We start from the raw sequence: 19,376 nt of genomic DNA, 5'->3' as shown, positions 1-19,376 counted from the left end.
GAAATATATTCCAATATCTTACATATTAAATATGTTTTAGTTAATGTTTCAGTAACAGTAGAAGATTTTAGGCTGGCAATAGCCAAAGTAATGTACGGCACACTTGACCAATATATGAACAATATTACAGTATAATACAGTACAACAACATGTGCAGTCGTTATGAAGCAGCAATATCCTAGTCAGTCAATAATAATTGTACAACAGACAAGAATATTGGACACTTTTGTACTACACAAACAAAATACCCTTTGCTGCCCATCCACATTATTATATCAAATGTCACTTTTGCTGATCACAAATTTGCCATAGAAATCATATAAATTGGTACAAGAGCTCTTCAGCTCCATGGCACAACAACAAAATATGACCCAGCATTGACCTCTTGTGGTTGGAATTGGAAATAGTCTCCAGTCAATGATGGACTGATAGTAGCCCATTGGTATGGTGATGTCAATGTTTGTGAAAATATCCATACAGTCAGTACCCATACAACATTCAGCAAGTGATTATTGGAGAAATGTATGGAGCAATGTGTGGATGAGTGGTCAAACCTGTGTTATATCTACAGACTGTGTTATAACATTAGTAATAGATCAGTGATAGTCGGCTGGTGTGGAACGGGAACCAAAGCCAATAGGGCTCCATGCCTTCTGCATATGTCACTGTGGCATACCACAGACCATATGACTGAGCATGTAACAGGGGTTCTCTAGCTGCAGGACACCACTGGGAGGAAGATGGGCCATGTTCCAATAGGCTACTATAATATTGCATCATTTCATCCTCCCCTTCCGTGAAGTAATTGTTGCTCTCAAAGACAGTCTGGTAGGTCTAAGCAACAATCACATAGATTTCAATTATCCAGTCATGTCAGATGAGTACTTTAAGGAAGGGAGGAATGATGCATTAAGGATGTCAGTGATCAGATCAGACACACTGGAGCAGCTTCACCAGATAATGTCCTGTTTGTTCTCCAGACAAACAGTAAACAGTGAGGTCACAGGACAGACCTTGAAACAAAAGCTGTATTATGTCTTCAGGAGTCTTTGGGTCAGAAATCTCCCGCAACCTCCCCAGTATGGCTTGTAAATGAAATAAATATTACCAGAGAGAGAGAGATCATTCTGCTTTTATATGAAAAAAGGAAACAGACTGTGAAATTCATTGTTTTTTGTTCATAATTTGCATGTTGTGGAAAGGACAGCTCTGTCTCTCTCCACAACGGGGCAGATACATACAAATCCTCCATAAAGCTAAAGTTGGTCTGATGATTACAAGAGGAAGACAGAAGCATAACCAGTATATCAGACATTACAAACACACATACACGCACTCAACGTTGGCCTTCCATACACAAGCACTTCAAGTTCCACTTGTATTATATCAAAGGTAATAACAGAAAATATATCAGAAATGCAAAGGTAATGACAGGAAATAATAATTGAAAACATTATTTAAGCAATCATTTAAAAAAACAAGAGATTTCAAAACATAAAGCCAGCACATGCACAGACAGTGCACAATTTCTTAGTGGCTGTGGTTCAACAAATAACATAATACAAAGTACAAAAAACATGGAGCACTAAAGAACATAATTAAAAAATCGGTATTCGCAACAGAAGATGAGATTGAAAAATACAAGGTCAAGATTGGAAAGTTCTACTTAATTTCAAGTGAAACAAATGTAAAAATTGTTTAAAAAAAGACAAATAAAGGGAAAGCATAAGGCCAGCGGTACGTTCAGAGACACATGCATCCTTGTGTAAACGGTGTGAAATGGCTAGTTAGTTAGCGGTGCGCGCTAGTAGCGTTTCAATTGGTGACGTCACTCGTTCTGAGAGCTTGAAGTAGTTGTTTCCCTTGCTCTGCAAGGATCGCGGCTTTTGTGGAGCAATAGGTAATGATGCTTTGTGGGAGGCAGTTGTTGATGTGTTCAGAGGATCTCTGGTTCGAGCCCAGGTTGGGTCAAGGAGAGGGACGGAAGCAAGACTGCTAAACTTGGCAAGTGAGAACGGTTCATGATTCCTTCTAGGCCATGAGGTGAAAGGACGCATTGTTTAAGAATCTGATCTATCCCAGGTTTTGATAGAAATGCCCAGCACAAAGATAGTTGCAGGTCAAAGTGCACAAATGCTGTCAATGAGTCTGTACCACAGCTTAGGAGAACGTACCAGGGGTTCGTGGGGTTTACTGGTAAGAAAAGGCACCGGTTTAGAGGTTAGAGAAGGCACGAGGAGAGAAAGCATTGGCATGCTAAGGCACAGAAAGGCATGGCCCAATATTGGGACAGGTATTGAAGGCACAGATATATTCGACAAAGCATAGATATTGATCATTAAGGCACAGTATAGATATGGCCCATTTCCACCCAGACAATCAGCAGGCAAGATGAAGCTGCCTATTACCTTAAATCTTATAGTGTATCTATCCAATCCTCTCAGAGCTACAGGAGTACTTTGGGTGTGTAAGGGGTTATTTTGGGCATTGGAAGAGGAGTAGAGTATTAGATAGCAGCAGGGACTTGTTGTCCACGCCCGGCCCCAGCCCCCTGCTGGGCAGTGTACTTCTGAGAGTGCCAGCGGGTCTCCTTGTACACAAACCAGGTGTTGCCCGCCCACACGATCAGATTCAGGTACCCAAACACCTAGAGGAGAGAGGCAGAGATTGCTTTAGTCAGAGTGAGACCATGTGATCAAACAGAAGTGAGCATGGCAAACACAGTATTTCTGTTGGATGTGCAGAAAAACTAAAGGAAAACGTTACATTTGATCTATTTTTAATCTATGTAATTATCATATAATTCAAGTGAATGTGAACTTGATACATTATGATTAACAAGAATAATCTATAAGAAGATAAAATAACGGTTGAGTTACTCACCACAGAGACATTGAGGGTGCGCATGTTGGCGAAGTCAGTGACCTCGCAGGCCACGTCGCTCTCCTTGCAGAGTGCCAGTGTGGAGGTGATGCCCACTGTCCCGGTGGCATCCTTCACGTTCTGCAGCCCTTTGGCCCATGCTGAGGAACACACTAGCCACAGGAAGGCAATCACTGCCGTCAGACCAAAATCCTGGGTGGAGAGAGGGAAGAGGGAACCGAAATCATCATCACTTAGTTTGTCCCTGTCGGAACCACTTTGTTTCAGCAAGGTTTAAAATGGATAAGGAAGTACATTCAATTGTAGCCTGATCCCTGATCTGTTTGTGATGTCTTGCTTGGCGTGACAATGACCAGAGGAGTTATCAAGACAGAATAAACAGATGTAGGACCACGCCAAATGAATTGGATGATATGAATGACTGGAAGATATGCATGAATACCTCAAGACATTGGCTTAAAACGTGTAGGCCTATTTATTTATAGCGTTTCTTTGGACAGGGACGATGTACAACAAAACATTCGTCTCAGATCACTGAGAAATAATGTGTTGCACCAGATTTCATTTATCGCTCATTTCCATCTGCAGTCCCCAGGCAGGTGAACATATTCAAATGTAAACATTATATACAAACAGGCAACATACATACATCAGACATAAAATAACAGAGGTCAGGACATAGATACATTTTATTTATGTCAACGGGAGACTTCTGCTATTCAAAACTGATTTTCAGTATATATATATATATATATATACAGTGGGGAGAACAAGTATTTGATACACTGCCGATTTTGCAGGTTTTCCTACTTACAAAGCATGTAGAGGTCTGTAATTTTTATCATAGGTACACTTCAACTGTGAGAGACGGAATCTAACAAAAATCCAGAAAATCACATTGTATGATTTTTAAGTAATTAATTTGCATTTTATTGCATGACATAAGTATTTGATACATCAGAAAAGCAGAACTTAATATTTGGTACAGAAACCTTTGTTTGCAATTACAGAGATCATACGTTTCCTGTAGGTCTTGACCAGGTTTGCACACACTGCAGCAGGGATTTTGGCCCACTCCTCCATACAGACCTTCTCCAGATCCTTCAGGTTTCGGGGCTGTCGCTGGGCAATACGGACTTTCAGCTCCCTCCAAAGATGTTCTGTTGGGTTCAGGTCTGGAGACTGGCTAGGCCACTCCAGGACCTTGAGATGCTTCTTACGGAGCCACTCCTTAGTTGCCCTGGCTGTGTGTTTCAGGTCGTTGTCATGCTGGAAGACCCAGCCACGACCCATCTTCAATACTCTTACTGAGGGAAGGAGGTTGTTGGCCAAGATCTCGCGATACATGGCCCCATCCATCCTCCCCTCAATACGGTGCAGTTGTCCTGTCCCCTTTGCAGAAAAGCATCCCCAAAGAATGATGTTTCCACCTCCATGCTTCACGGTTGGGATGGTGTTCTTGGGGTTGTACTCATCCTTCTTCTTCCTCCAAACACGGCTAGTGGAGTTTAGACCAAAAAGCTCTATTTTTGTCTCATCAGACCACATAACCTTCTCCCATTCCTCCTCTGGATCATCCACATGGTCATTGGCAAACTTCAGACGGGCCTGGACATGCACTGGCTTGAGCAGTGGGACCTTGCGTGCGCTGCAGGATTTTAATCCATGAAGGCATAGTGTGTTACTAATGGTTTTCTTTGAGACTGTGGTCCCAGCTCTCTTCAGGTCATTGACCAGGTCCTGCCGTGTAGTTCTGGGCTGATCCTTCACCTTCCTCATGATTATTGATGCCCCACGAGGTGAGATCTTGCATGGAGCCCCAGACCGAGGGTGATTGACCGTCATCTTGAACTTCTTCCATTTCCTAATAATTGCGCCAACAGTTGTTGCCTTCTCACCAAGCTGCTTGCCTATTGTCCTGTAGCCCATCCCAGACTTGTGCAGGTCTACAATTTTATCCCTGATGTCCTTACACAGCTCTCTGGTCTTGGCCATTGTGGAGAGGTTGGAGTTTGTTTGATTGAGTGTGTGGACAGGTGTCTTTTATACAGGTAACGAGTTCAAACAGGTGCAGTTAATACAGGTAATGAGTGGAGAACAGAAGGGCTTCTTAAAGAAAAACTAACAGGTCTGTGAGAGCCGGAATTCTTACTGGTTGGTAGGTGATCAAATACTTATGTCATGCAATAAAATGCAAATTAATTACTTAAAAATCATACAATGTGATTTTCTGCAAAATCGGCAGTGTATCAAATACTTGTTCTCCCCACTGTATATATATATACAGTGAGGAAAAAAAGTATTTAGTCAGCCACCAATTGTGCAAGTTCTCCCACTTAAAAAGATGAGAGAGGCCTGTAATTTTCATCATAGGTACACGTCAACTATGACAGACAAAATGAGAAAAAAAATCCAGAAAATCACATTTGTAGGATTTTTAATGAATTTATTTGCAAATTATGGTGGAAAATAAGTATTTGGTCAATAACAAAAGTTTCTCAATACTTTGTTATATACCCTTTGTTGGCAATGACACAGGTCAAACGTTTTCTGTAAGTCTTCACAAGGTTTTCACACACTGTTGCTGGTATTTTGGCCCATTCCTCCATGCAGATCTCCTCTAGAGCAGTGATGTTTTGGGGCTGTCGCTGGGCAACACGGACTTTCAACTCCCTCCAAAGATTTTCTATGGGGTTGAGATCTGGAGACTGGCTAGGCCACTCCAGGACCTTGAAATGCTTCTTACGAAGCCACTCCTTCGTTGCCCGGGCGGTGTGTTTGGGATCATTGTCATGCTGAAAGACCCAGCCACGTTTCATCTTTAATGCCCTTGCTGATGGAAGGAGGTTTTCACTCAAAATCTCACGATACATGGCCCCATTCATTCTTTCCTTTACACGGATCAGTCGTCCTGGTCCCTTTGCAGAAAAACAGCCCCAAAGCATGATGTTTCCATCCCCATGCTTCACAGTAGGTATGGTGTTCTTTGGATGCAACTCAGCATTCTTTGTCCTCCAAACACGACGAGTTGAGTTTTTACCAAAAAGTTATATTTTGGTTTCATCTGACCATATGACATTCTCCCAATCCTCTTCTGGATCATCCAAATGCACTCTAGCAAACTTCAGACGGGCCTGGACATGTACTGGCTTAAGCAGGGGGACACGTCTGGCACTGCAGGATCTGAGTCCCTGGCGGCATAGTGTGTTACTGATGGTAGGCTTTGTTACTTTGGTGCCAGCTCTCTGCAGGTCATTCACTAGGTCCCCCTGTGTGGTTCTGGGATTTTTGCTCACCGTTCTTGTGATCATTTTGACCCCACGGGGTGAGATCTTGCGTGGAGCCCCAGATCGAGGGAGATTATCAGTGGTCTTGTATGTCTTCCATTTCCTAATAATTGCTCCCACAGTAGATTTCTTCAAACCAAGCTGCTTACCTATTGCAGATTCAGTCTTCCCAGCCTGGTGCAGGTCTACAATTTTGTTTCTGGTGTCCTTTGACAGCTCTTTGGTCTTGGCCATAGTGGAGTTTGGAGTGTGACTGTTTGAGGTTGTGGACAGGTGTCTTTTATACTGATAACAAGTTCAAACAGGTGCCATTAATACAGGTAAAGAGTGGAGGACAGAGGAGCCTCTTAAAGAAGAAGTTACAGGTCTGTGAGAGCCAGAAATCTTGCTTGTTTGTAGGTGACCAAATACTTATTTTCCACCATAATTTGCAAATAAATTCATTAAAAATCCTACAATGTGATTATCTGGATTTTTTTTTTCTCAATTTGTCTGTCATAGTTGACGTGTACCTATGATGAAAATTACAGGCCTCTCTCATCTTTTTAAGTGGGAGAACTTGCACAATTGGTGGCTGACTAAATACTTTTTTCCCCCACTGTATATATATATATATATATTCAGGAACAAATTACCATGTGGTATTAACAAAATCAAGGACAAGCGTTTCCTGATCCACAAGGAAAAATGGGCAGCTGATATTTGGTTTAAACCTAAACTTAGAACCAGGGGTTGGAACTGGTTCAGGGAACAGAACCAAAAACTGTAAAATAATGACATTTTTCGAGGAACAGAACCAGAACCGAGAACGAAAGTGATCTAATACTGTTCCGGAATAGAACCGTTATTTTAAAAGCATGGGAACCGGTTAATAACGTTCTGGGCATTTTTTTTTGTTCCACAAAAAACGCAACAAAGCGCCTATGCAAAGCCCTCTCTCTGTCACTCAGAAATTCAGTGTCTGCCTGCCTGCCAGCTGGAAATCTTTGCCAGTGTGTGTGTGCGTGTGTGTGTGTGTGTAGGCTACCTGCCCCTCCCTCCATAGTCTACTGTAGCTACTGACGTTACACACGTGATTCAGAAATTAGGGAGAGAGAGATTTTTAATTAGAGAAGAATGGATTAACTTTTGCAATGCTAGTTAAGGATACACGTTTCACATTGGATTAATTCACTAAAAAAAGGTAAGACGTGTTTTTGATTTAATTCTGGTGCCCCTCTGCGCACACAAGCTTGTTAGCTAGCTAGCTAGCTAGCTCTGGTCTAGCTCTCAAAAACGCTAGGTGGCATTATAGGTAATGTAATGGAACTGATAGTCATGATCAAGGGCTAGCTCTGGTCCAACATTAGTTAAGCCAACTCTCTGAAGTTCAAAGACATTCAAAGTTCCTTCATAGATGCCACTCTTCCTAGGTTGTGACGAGGTTGTGACGAGGTGTGAATGAAGGAGTCAGGAATGCTCCTGGACCCTTGCCACAACTCCAGGCATGCGGTCTTCTCCTGCTGACTCCATTCAGCGGGTGAGTGATTCTGTGACGAGGTGTGAATGAAGGAGTCAGGCGCAGGAGGTAAAACACTGAAGTCCAGAGTTTATACCGTTTACATAAATCAAATGCTCCCAGCGTGACAACGAATCTAATACAAGGGAAAAATATTCCATCTTGGCAAGTACAATAGAAGAGTAGCTCAACCGAGCTACTCGCTCTCACAATAAACAATCACTCACAAAGACAAGGGGAACAGAGGGAACACTTATACACATACTAATTAGGGGAATGTGTGTGTGATTGACAAGACAAGACATGACAAGTGGAGTGATGAGAATGGGATCGGCAGTAGCTAGTAAGCCGGTGACGACGAACGCCGAAACCTGCCCGAACAAGGAGGGGAGGCAGCCTCGGCGGAAATCGTGACATACAGTGGGGAAAAAAAGTATTTAGTCAGCCACCAATTGTGCAAGTTCTCCCACTTAAAAAGATGAGAGAGGCCTGTAATTTTCATCATAGGTACAGGTCAACTATGACAGACAAATTGAGAAAAAAACATCCAGAAAATCACATTGTAGGATTTTTAATGAATTTATTTGCAAATTATGGTGGAAAATAAGTATTTGGTCACCTACAAACAAGCAAGATTTCTGGCTCTCACAGACCTGTAACTTCTTATTTAAGAGGCTCCTCTGTCCTCCACTCGTTACCTGTATTAATGGCACCTGTTTGAACTTGTTATCAGTATAAAAGACACCTGTCCACAACCTCAAACAGTCACACTCCAAACTCCACTATGGCCAAGACCAAAGAGCTGTCAAAGGACACCAGAAACAAAATTGTAGACCTGCACCAGGCTGGGAAGACTGAATCTGCAATAGGTAAGCAGCTTGGTTTGAAGAAATCAACTGTGGGAGCAATTATTAGGAAATGGAAGACATACAAGACCACTGATAATCTCCCTCGATCTGGGGCTCCACGCAAGATCTCACCCCGTGGGGTCAAAATGATCACAAGAACGGTGAGAAAAAATCCCAGAACCACACGGGGGGACCTAGTGAATGACCTGCAGAGAGCTGGGACCAAAGTAACAAAGCCTACCATCAGTAACACACTACGCCGCCAGGGACTCAAATCCTGCAGTGCCAGACGTGTCCCCCCTGCTTAAGCCAGTACATGTCCAGGCCCGTCTGAAGTTTGCTAGAGTGCATTTGGATAATCCAGAAGAGGATTGGGAGAATGTCATATGGTCAGATGAAACCAAAATAGAACTTTTTGGTAAAAACTCAACTCGTCGTGTTTGGAGGACAAAGAATGCTGAGTTGCATCCAAAGAACACCATACCTACTGTGAAGCATGGGGGTGGAAACATCATGCTTTGGGGCTGTTTTTTCTGCAAAGGGACCAGGATGACTGATCCGTGTAAAGGAAAGAATGAATGGAGCCATGTATCGTGAGATTTTGAGTGAAAACCTCCTTCCATCAGCAAGGGCATTGAAGATGAAACATGGCTGGGTCTTTCAGCATGACAATGATCCCAAACACACCGCCGGGCAACGAAGGAGTGGCTTCGTAAGAAGCATTTCAAGGTCCTGGAGTGGCCTAGCCAGTCTCCAGATCTCAACCCCATAGAAAATCTTTGGAGGGAGTTGAAAGTCCGTGTTGCCCAGCGACAGCCCCAAAACATCACTGCTCTAGAGGAGATCTGCATGGAGGAATGGGCCAAAATACCAGCAACAGTGTGTGAAAACCTTGTGAAGACTTACAGAAAACGTTTGACCTGTGTCATTGCCAACAAAGGGTATATAACAAAGTATTGAGAAACTTTTGTTATTGACCAAATACTTATTTTCCACCATAATTTGCAAATAAATTCATTAAAAATCCTACAATGTGATTTTCTGGATTTTTTTTCTCTATTTGTCTGTCATATTTGACGTGTACCTATGATGAAAATTACAGGCCTCTCTCATCTTTTTAAGTGGGAGAACTTGCACAATTGGTGGCTGACTAAATACTTTTTTTCCCCACTGTAGGTAGAATTCTGTGGGCCTAATTCAAATAATGCATGTCATAACAACAAGATGCCCAGCGCTCTCCTCACATGTAAAATTTCAGTCGCATCTCGAACCCTACACTACACTTCTCTGTCCAATGCATGTACAGTGAGGGAAAAAAGTATTTGATCCCCTGCTGATTTTGTACGTTTGCCCACTGACAAAGAAATGATCAGTCTATAATTTTAATGGTAGGTTTATTTGAACAGTGAGAGACAGAATAACAACAACAAAATCCAGAAAAACGCATGTCAAAAATGTTATAAATTGATTTGCATTTTAATGTGGGAAATAAGTTTTTGACCCCCTCTCAATCAGAAAGATTTCTGTCTCCCAGGTGTCTTTTATACAGGTAACGATCTGAGATTAGGAGCACACTCTTAAAGGGAGTGCTCCTAATCTCAGTTTGTTACCTGTATAAAAGACACCTGTCCACAGAAGCAATCAATCAATCAGATTCCAAACTCTCCACCATGGCCAAGACCAAAGAGCTCTCCAAGGATGTCAGGGACAAGATTGTAGACCTACACAAGGCTGGAATGGGCTACAAGACCATCGCCAAGCAGCTTGGTGAGAAGGTGACAACAGTTGGTGTTATTATTCGCAAATGGAAGAAACACAAAATAACTGTCAATCTCCCTCGGCCTGGGGCTCCATGCAAGATCTCACCTCGTGGAGTTGCAATGATCATGAGAACGGTGAGGAATCAGCCCAGAACTACACGGGAGGATCTTGTCAATGATCTCAAGGCAGCTGGGATCATAGTCACCAAGAAAACAATTCGTAACACACTACGCCGTGAAGGACTGAAATCCTGCAGCGCCCGCAAGGTCCCCCTGCTCAAGAAAGCACATATACATGCCCATCTGTAGTTTGCCAATGAACATCTGAAAGATTCAGAGGATAACTTTGTGAAAGTGTTGTGGTCAGATGAGACCAAAATCGAGCTCTTTGGCATCAACTCAACTCGCCGTGTTTGGAGGAGGAGGAATGCTACCTATGACCCCAAGAACACCATCCCCACCGTCAAACATGGAGGTGGAAACATTATGCTTTGGGGGTGTTTTTCTGCTAAGGGGACAGGACAACTTCACCACATCAAAGGGACGATGGACGGGGCCATGTACCATCAAATCTTGGGTGAGAACCTCCTTCCCTCAGCCAGGGCATTGAAAATGGGTTGTGGATGGGTATTCCAGCATGCCAATGACCCAAAACACACAGCCAAGGCAAGAAAGGAGTGGCTCAAGAAGAAGCACATTAAGGTCCTGGAGTGGCCTAGCCAGTCTCCATACCTTAATCCCATAGAAAATCTGTGGAGGGAGCTGAAGGTTTGAGTTGCCAAACGTCAGCCTCGAAACCTTACTGACTTGGAGAAGATCTGCAAAGAGGAGTAGGACAAAATCCCTCCTGAGATGTGTGCAAACCTGGTGGCCAACTACAAGAAATGTCTGACGACTGTGATTGCCAACAAGGATTTTTCCACCAAGTACTAAGTCATGTTTTGCAGAGGGGTCAAATACTTATTTCCCTCATTAAAATGCAAATCAATTTATAACATTTTTGACATGCGTTTTTCTGGATTTTTTTGTTGTTATTCTGTCTCTCACTGTTCAAATAAACCTACCATTAAAATTATAGACTGATCATGTCTTTGTCAGTGGGCAAACGTACAAAATCAGCAGAGGATCAAATAGTTTTTTCCCTCACTGTACAGGCTATATACAGGGGTTACCGGTACAGAGTCAATGTGAGGGGGCACAGGTTAGTAGAGGTAATTGAGGTAATATGTCCATGTTAATTATGCGTATAATTTGTAAAATGTTATTTTGTTTTGAGCACAAGGAAAATTGTACTGTGTTTAGTAGTGTCTTGTAAGCCCATGTGGGTTGGGCACCGGTAGGTGTATGACATTTAAATAAATAATATAAATCAAAATCAAATCATATCAATCATATTAATTTCAAGTCACATATGAGGATCTCAATCTAGGTTTTGTCCTTTTACTTTCCCAGTACTCACAAACATGGGGCCGAAGTCGGAGTCCTTGTACACGTGCATGTAGCCCAGGTAGACGAGCAACGCCACCATAGAGTACAGGAAGCAGATGATGGCCACGCCCACAAAGAACTGGGCCGAGGAGGCGGAGTCTCCCACCAGGTGGGTGACGGGCACAGAGTGGTTACACAGAGTGGTGTTGCCCTCCACTAGAGCAACCAGGTTTAACCTGGGGACACAACACAGCTTTACACTTCAGTGTACATCTATACTTAACATAGCAGAGTTATCCAGAGTATTTCAGTAAGAGATCAGTGTCACACTGTAAATATACTGAACAAAAATATAAACGCAACATGCAACAATTTCTACGATTTTACTGAGTTACAGTTCATAAGGAAATAAGTCAATTTAAATAAATAAATTAGGCCCCAATCTATGGATTTCACATGACTGAGAATACAGTCACAGATACCTTTAACAAAAGGTAGGGGCGTGGATCTGAAAACCAGTCAGTATCTGGTGTGACCACAATTTGCCTCATGCGACACATCTCCTTCGCAGACTGTTGATTGTGGCCTGTGGAATGTTGTCCCACTCCTCTTCAATGGCTGTGCGAAGTTAATGGACATTGGCGGAAACTGGAACACGCTGTTGTACACGTCGATCCAGAGCATCCCAAACATGCTCAATAGGTGACATGTCTGGTGAGTATGCAGGCCATGGAAAAACTGGGACATTTTCAGTTTCCAGGAATTGTGTACAGATGCTTGCAACATGGTGCCCTGCATTATCATGCTGAAACATGAGGTGATGGTGGCGGATGAATGGCACACTCTTGTCATGGTATCTCTGTGCATTAAAATTGCCATCGATAAAATGCAATTGTGTTCGTTGTCCGTAGCTTATGCCTGCTCATACAATAACCCCATCGCCACCATGGGGCACTCTGTTCACAACGTTGACATCAGCAAACCGCTAGCCCACACAACGCCATACACATGGTCTGCGGTTGTGAGGCCGGTTGGACGTACTGCCAAATTCTGTAAAACGATGTTGGAGGCGGCTAATGGTAGAGAAATTAACATTACATTCTCTGGCAACAACTCTGGTGTACATTCCTGCAGTCAGTATGCCAATTGCACGCTCCCTCAAAACTTGAGACATCTGTGGCATTGTGTTGTGTGACAAAACTTCGCATTTTAGAGTGGCCTTTTATTGTCCTTAGCACAAGGTGCACCTGTGTAATGATCATGCTGTTTAAATTGCTTCTTGATATGCCACACATGTCAGGTTGATGGATTATCTTGGCAAAGGAGAAATGCTCAATAACAGGGATGTAAACAAATTTGCACACAAACTTTGAGAGAAATAAGCTTTTTGTGCATATGGAAAATCTCTGGGATCTTTTATTTCAGCTCATGAAACATGGGACCAACACTTGACATGTTGCATTTATAGTTTTGTTCAGTGTACATATACCCTGGGGATATAGAATGACAATAACAAGAGGATAGATGGAGACTATATATTGTCAACATTTCAGCTGCGAATCTTCCTGGTTGACAATGAAAAAGTATCCATTGTGTCATCTAGTTTAACCTGATCATATTCACTGTACAGGTTACTTCCTGTTTGTGTGTCATACTACACCTGGAATAAACCCCAGTCATTACACTGCACAAGAAAACACTCATCCAGTTTAATGGAGGAAATAATCAGTTGAGGTCATGGGGTCAAGTTGTTTCCTCCACCATGAACATTCTCCTACAGATGGTATCTATACAACAACTTCCTTCACAGTTCCAGCAGGATATCTGATAACACATCAAGGCATTTCAAATATTTCAAAAGGGGTCTTTTTTGCAGTTGGTTCTGATAGTTGTAGGGGTATCAACCACAGTAACACACAGAGAGAGGACTGACAGACACCCACCTGAAGGGATAGCTAAAAGTAGCATTCAGCGTCTCGTTCCTTCCTTCGCTGCAGAAGAGTGACACGATATTCCTGCCAGAATACCCCCCACAGCTCCCAAACGCAAAGATGGCTGTCAGCTGTTTAAAACAGAGAGCGAGAGATTGATAGAGATATATCATGGAAACTGTTTTAGCTGAGCAGGGAGAAGGGGGAAACATTGTTTACATTGGACATACTGTAATATACTGTAGGTAGACCAGCTCAGGGGGGTGTTTTGATTAATGGAATGAAATAAATGAAGAGCATGCATTCAGCATCACACCCAACAGTAAGCCTGCCAAGAACAAGAAGGATCTAACGGTCTACATAAAGATCAGTTTTGACCCTCTTTTCATTCTCTCTGCTGCAAGCTATGTTGTTCTCTGTTGATGCTCTCTCTCCCTCTCTAGATGTAGGCTAGAGGGAGTTAGAGGGTAATAATACATACACACACATCCAGAGGGTTGAGCCCAATAGTCCTCAACTGCACCTTCAGAATGATTGAGTTCCAAGTTGCCCCTAAGCCCAGATCTAGGCTAAGCTTGACCCTTTATGAATCCAAATTGTAACTAATAGGACAAGAAACACATGACTGGCCTTAGATCAGTGTCTAGGGGGAACTTACAAATAATTAATGGCCGTGCCTCCATTTTGGTTCCGGAGAAGCCCTTCTTTCTCTCCCTTCTCCAGATGTTCTCATTTCACAGTGTGTCAACTTCCTGTTGACTGACTACCTCATTGTAGCAACTTGTGCCATCCCACAACAATTAACATCTGCACTGCAAATGCACAGACAGAGACAACAGCCTGCTATGTAAAAGTATATGGTCAGATGACTAGGGTGTTGCTGCCTGTCTGGCCTGCAGCCTGAATCTTGAAGGATTTGCACAGTGAGAGAGAGAACAGCTGAATTGTTAACCTAATTTTCTCCTGCATAGCTACACAGGATTCCTTTGACCGAGTTATGCAGGCAAATCGGTTAAACTTGATTAATTAATTTTCTCCAAAAGTGTTTCAAAAGTGGAAGGAATGGACGGGGGGCTTTGAAGTATATCTAGGAGATATAGCCTAAGAAAGCTCAGGAAATATTTGTGTTTTTTGGACACATATTTAACCCCAAAACGACCTCCATACTCCCATTCATTTTTTAAACGGTACAGGGTTTGTAGGTTCAGACACTACATGTGAGAAGACAGATTTTCGGGATGTCTCATAGCTCAGCCACCTCCCACTGCAGATGGGGATGGCTGACATAGGCGGATGCAGTGGATTGAGACGCAGCCCAGATATCTCTAGCTTAAATGGACCGATTTTGATGGGGATTTTCTATTATGTTACTTAGATTGAGTCAATAGGGTGCGTCAATATAGTCTTAAGGATTTTTAAGTTCTGCAAAACCTGTCAGATTGATTGGGTGCAAATAAAATAACATTTTCTTCTAGGTGTCAGATTATGTCAGTGGCACAGTTTCCTGACCCCAAAACTGCAAGTTCCCTTCAAGATAATGATTGTTTATGCTGGGTAACATTTAAGTGAATTATTACTGAGACATGAAATAATGTATAACACCTGGTCTTTCATTTGAAGGGCAGGTACAGGGTTTTGTACAGGGACATTTCAAAACCATGCCAGTACAAACTGATCCAGCCCCTAGCCCCCTACTCTAGCAGACGTTGCTGAAATGGAGAGTTGAATGAATGTCATACTGTAGGCTATCATTATTTTGTCATTGCAGAATCAGGAGGAAAGAGACTGACAAAATAAAACAAAACTGTGACACATTAGTTTATGAATAACTGATGAAAGCTTGTATGGTTTGCGCCAACATGCAATATGATTGAAAAGCAAAAAAAGTGTAATATACAGTACATGTATTTTCTCTTTTATTTTCTCAGGCCACAGCCCCGAACTAGAGTGATAAATCCCTCGGCTATTAGAACTGTTGAGTTGCAGACTTTCTCCAGTAGGATTCCTGACAGTGTAGCCTACTTACCCATTCTACAAATTTGATTAATCCCAGCGGTTCCTTGAGAGGCGCCAAGTTCAGTCGAAATCCTGTCATCATCTCCCCCGACTCCCCACCTATCTAAATATTATCTGAATGAAGTTTAAGTATATGTTGCTAGAAAGTAACCAAACAAGTTTCAATAAGTTTGACAGAATGACGTGGTACTGCTCGCAATGGCTTTGTGCTCTCCGTTTTGGTGATGCCTGTCCCTCCTACGCAAATAACGGAGGCTACTGTCGAAAAAAACGATGGAAAACGGTCAGAATGTGCCTTTACAGATTAGTTTATACTCTCTCGGTAGATAGTTGCAATTTGAAGCAACTAGGATTAGGTCTACTTAACAAATCCTAAATTGGCTAAACAACTGATAGACTAATGATGGAAAGTAACGGTTCTCTCAACTGCGCGTCTCGAATTTCTTATCCCAAAGACTGCAGATTACTGTAAAAAATGTCTGTCTTGTATTCCCAATAAGCTGCTGAACCTTCGGTCTCTGTTTGGAAATCGGTCTCTTGTTGCAAGTTTCTGCTGCTCTAGTCATATGACTTGAAAGAAAATCACCAAACCGAGAATTCTCTAAATTCCTTCACAGAATATAGGGCATTGAGCGGTTCAGAAGAAGCAGGTAGAGTAGTCTATATGTCAATAGCGGTGAAGTCTGACCTCAATTGTATTGTACAGTATGTACAGTACTACTCAGAGAAAAATATTGGTGCAGATGACTATCTGACTTTACCAATGACAAACATATTTGAATGAATATATGATGTCTATGGAACTCAATCATGCGGGGCACATTGGAGGAACCCCGCCAATAAACAGAGAACAGAACACAATACATTTTGTTTTTTATCCAAAGATTCACACATAAAATAATTATTCAACATGTGATATCAAAATTATTGTAGGAGGGTTTGGCTGGGGGGCTTTACTTGGCTCATCGTGCTCTAGTGACTCCTTGTGGCGGGCAGGGCGCCTGCAGGCTGGTTTTGGTCGACACATTGGTTAAGTGGGCAGGTGTTAAGAAGTGCGGTTTGGCGGGTCATGTTTCAGAGGACGCATGACTCTACCAAGCCCGCTGGGGAGTTGCAGCGATGAGACAAGATCGCAATTGGATATCATGTAAAAGGGGGTAAAATATTATTGCCTTGATAACAGCTTTTTACACTCTTGGCATTCTCTCAACCAGCTTCATGAGGAATGCTTTTCCAACAGTCTTGAAGGAGTTCCCACATATGCTGAGCACTTGTTGGCTGCTTTTCCTTCACTCTGCGGTCCAACTCATCCCAAACCATCTCAATTGGGTTGAGGTCGGGTGATTGTGGAGGCCAGGTCATCTGATGCAGCACTCCATCACTCTCCTTCTTGGTAAAATATCCTTACACAGCCTGGAGGTGTGTTTTGGGTCATTGTCCTGTTGAAAAACAAATTATAGTCCCACTAAGGCCAAACCAGAGGGAATGGCGTATCACTGCAGAATGCTGTGGTAGCCATGCTGGTTAAGTGTATCTTGAATTCTAAATAAATCACAGTCACCAGCAAAGCACCACCACACCTCATCCTCCATGCTTCACGGTGGGAACCACTCATCCGTTCACCTACTCTGCGTCTCACAAAGACACGGCGGTTGGAACCAAAAATCTCAAATTTGGACTCATCAGACCAAAGGACAGATTTCCACCGGTCTAATGTCCATTGCTCGTGTTTCTTGGCCCAAGCAAGTCTCTTCTTCTTACTGGTGTCCTTTAGTAGTGGTTTCTTTGCAGCAATTCGACCATGAAGGCATGATTCACGCAGTCTCCTCTGAACAGTTGATGTTGAGATGTGTCTGTTACTTGAATCTGAGGTGCAGTCAACTTTAATGAACTTATAATAATAATAATATAATATGCCATTTAGCAGACGCTTTTATCCAAAGCGACTTACAGTCATGCGTGCATACATTTTTGTGTATGGGTGGTCCCGGGGATCGAACCCACTACCTTGGCGTTACAAGCGCCGTGCTCTACCAGCTGAGCTACAGAGGACCACACTTATCCTCTGCAGCAGAGGTAACTCTGGGTCTTCCTTTCCTGTGGCGGTCCTCATGAGAGCTAGTTTCATCATAGCGCTTGATGTTTTTTGCGACTGCACTTGAAGAAACATTCAAAGTTATTGACATTTTCCGGATTGACTGACCTTCATGTCTTAAAGTAATGATGGACTGTCGTTTCTGTTTGCTTATTTGAGCAGTTCTTGCCATAATTTGGACTTGGTCTTTTACCAAATAGGGCCATCTTCTGTATACCACCCCTACCTTGTCACAAAACAACTGATTGGCTCAAACGCATTAAGGAAAGAAATTCCATAAATTAACTTTTAACAAGGCACACCTGTTAATTGAAATGCATTCCAGGTGACTACCTCATGAAGCTGGTTGAGAGAATGCCAAGAGTGTGCAAAGCTGTCATCAAGGCAAAGGGTGGCTACTTTGAAGAATCTCAAATATAGAATATATTTTGACTTGTTTAACACTTTTTTGGTTACTACATGATTCCATATGTGTTGTTTCATAGTTTTGATTTCTTCACTATTATTCTACAATGTAGAAAATAGTGAAAATAAAGAAAAACTCTGGAATGAGTAGGTGTGTCCAAACTTTTGGCTGGTACTGTATATTAAATCAAACATTTCAATTTGACAGGATGGTGTTTTTAATATGTAGACATTGCAACAGTAATGTAGTTTAAAATATCAGATAACTTCAGGTTTTGGGAAACAATTTGGTACAACCAACATATAACAAAACAAAAATTGAATTCGCAAGTATTAAATTTCAATACAGCATTCACACAAGACTACAGCAGGATTGCCAAATTCCGGTAATCACGAAATCCTGGTTGGAGGATCCAGATTCCCAGCGTATTCCCTCCTGATTCCCGGAAAACCTGGGAATTTTGGTAAAGTTACCAGAATTTTGCAACACTACTCTACACACAAACAAACATTTGCTAAAAGCTGACATAACAACACCTGTCATACAACAAACAAGCAGTGTGGAGGATTCTGTATTGGTAGAAAATGGGAATTAGACAAAAATAATAATAATATCGCCATCTCTCCCTACCCTGCCCTCCTGCAGTATAATTAAGTTGTTATATACACGTGAGAAGACAGTTTGGCCAAGTCCTTTTAAATATGAAGATTTACTGCAAATATTCTGGCAATATTTACCTTTGTCATAAAAAATTATGATTTCTGAGGTAAGAACCAACCAAGACGGTATCAAAATAGTCAAATCAAGCTCTACGGAAATGTTCCCCATAATTCAATAACAGTGACAAATGCCTTCTTGTTCTCTAAATCAAAGAAAAATATATGTGTAACAAATATATTTGTACTTTTACACAAATAAAGAGGTGCACACAAATAGAGAGATTTAACTGTGTGTGAGTCCAAAATGGCACCCTATTCCCTATACTTTACTGGTCAAAAGAAGTGAACTATAAAAGGTATAGGGTACCATTGCAGACGTGCAGTTCTGTAGACAGTATTTTAGCAACATGATTAGTTGGCTTCTAAATGGCGACTTGCCCACGTGTGGGTAGTGTCTTGTAAAGAACCAGGGAAAAACGTATTTAAATAAGGCCAACAACTTAAAGGTAGAGTGTGTGTTCCCCTGATCAGCAAATTCATTTGCATAAAGGAATACGACGTTCCT

General features: G+C 42.1%; 1 protein-coding gene across 1 annotated transcript; it reads right to left on the bottom strand.

Moving 5' to 3' along the window:
• Positions 1-1,120: 1,120 nt before the first annotated feature.
• LOC121546223 (synaptophysin-like protein 1) lies at positions 1,121-16,288 on the bottom strand. Its single transcript, XM_041857318.2, has 5 exons — positions 15,662-16,288; positions 13,648-13,766; positions 11,736-11,940; positions 2,884-3,075; positions 1,121-2,647 (listed from the first exon to the last, which is right to left on the bottom strand). The coding sequence occupies exons 1-5, from the start codon at positions 15,731-15,733 to the stop codon at positions 2,507-2,509; spliced, it is 729 nt and encodes a 242-aa protein (XP_041713252.1). The 5' UTR covers positions 15,734-16,288; the 3' UTR covers positions 1,121-2,506.
• Positions 16,289-19,376: the final 3,088 nt, after the last annotated feature.

Source organism: Coregonus clupeaformis, chromosome 30 (assembly GCF_020615455.1).
Source record: "Coregonus clupeaformis isolate EN_2021a chromosome 30, ASM2061545v1, whole genome shotgun sequence".
NCBI lineage: Eukaryota > Metazoa > Chordata > Actinopteri > Salmoniformes > Salmonidae > Coregonus > Coregonus clupeaformis.
The sequence above is the reverse complement of the archived record's forward strand: the minus strand, read 5'-3'. Positions and strand labels throughout refer to the sequence as shown.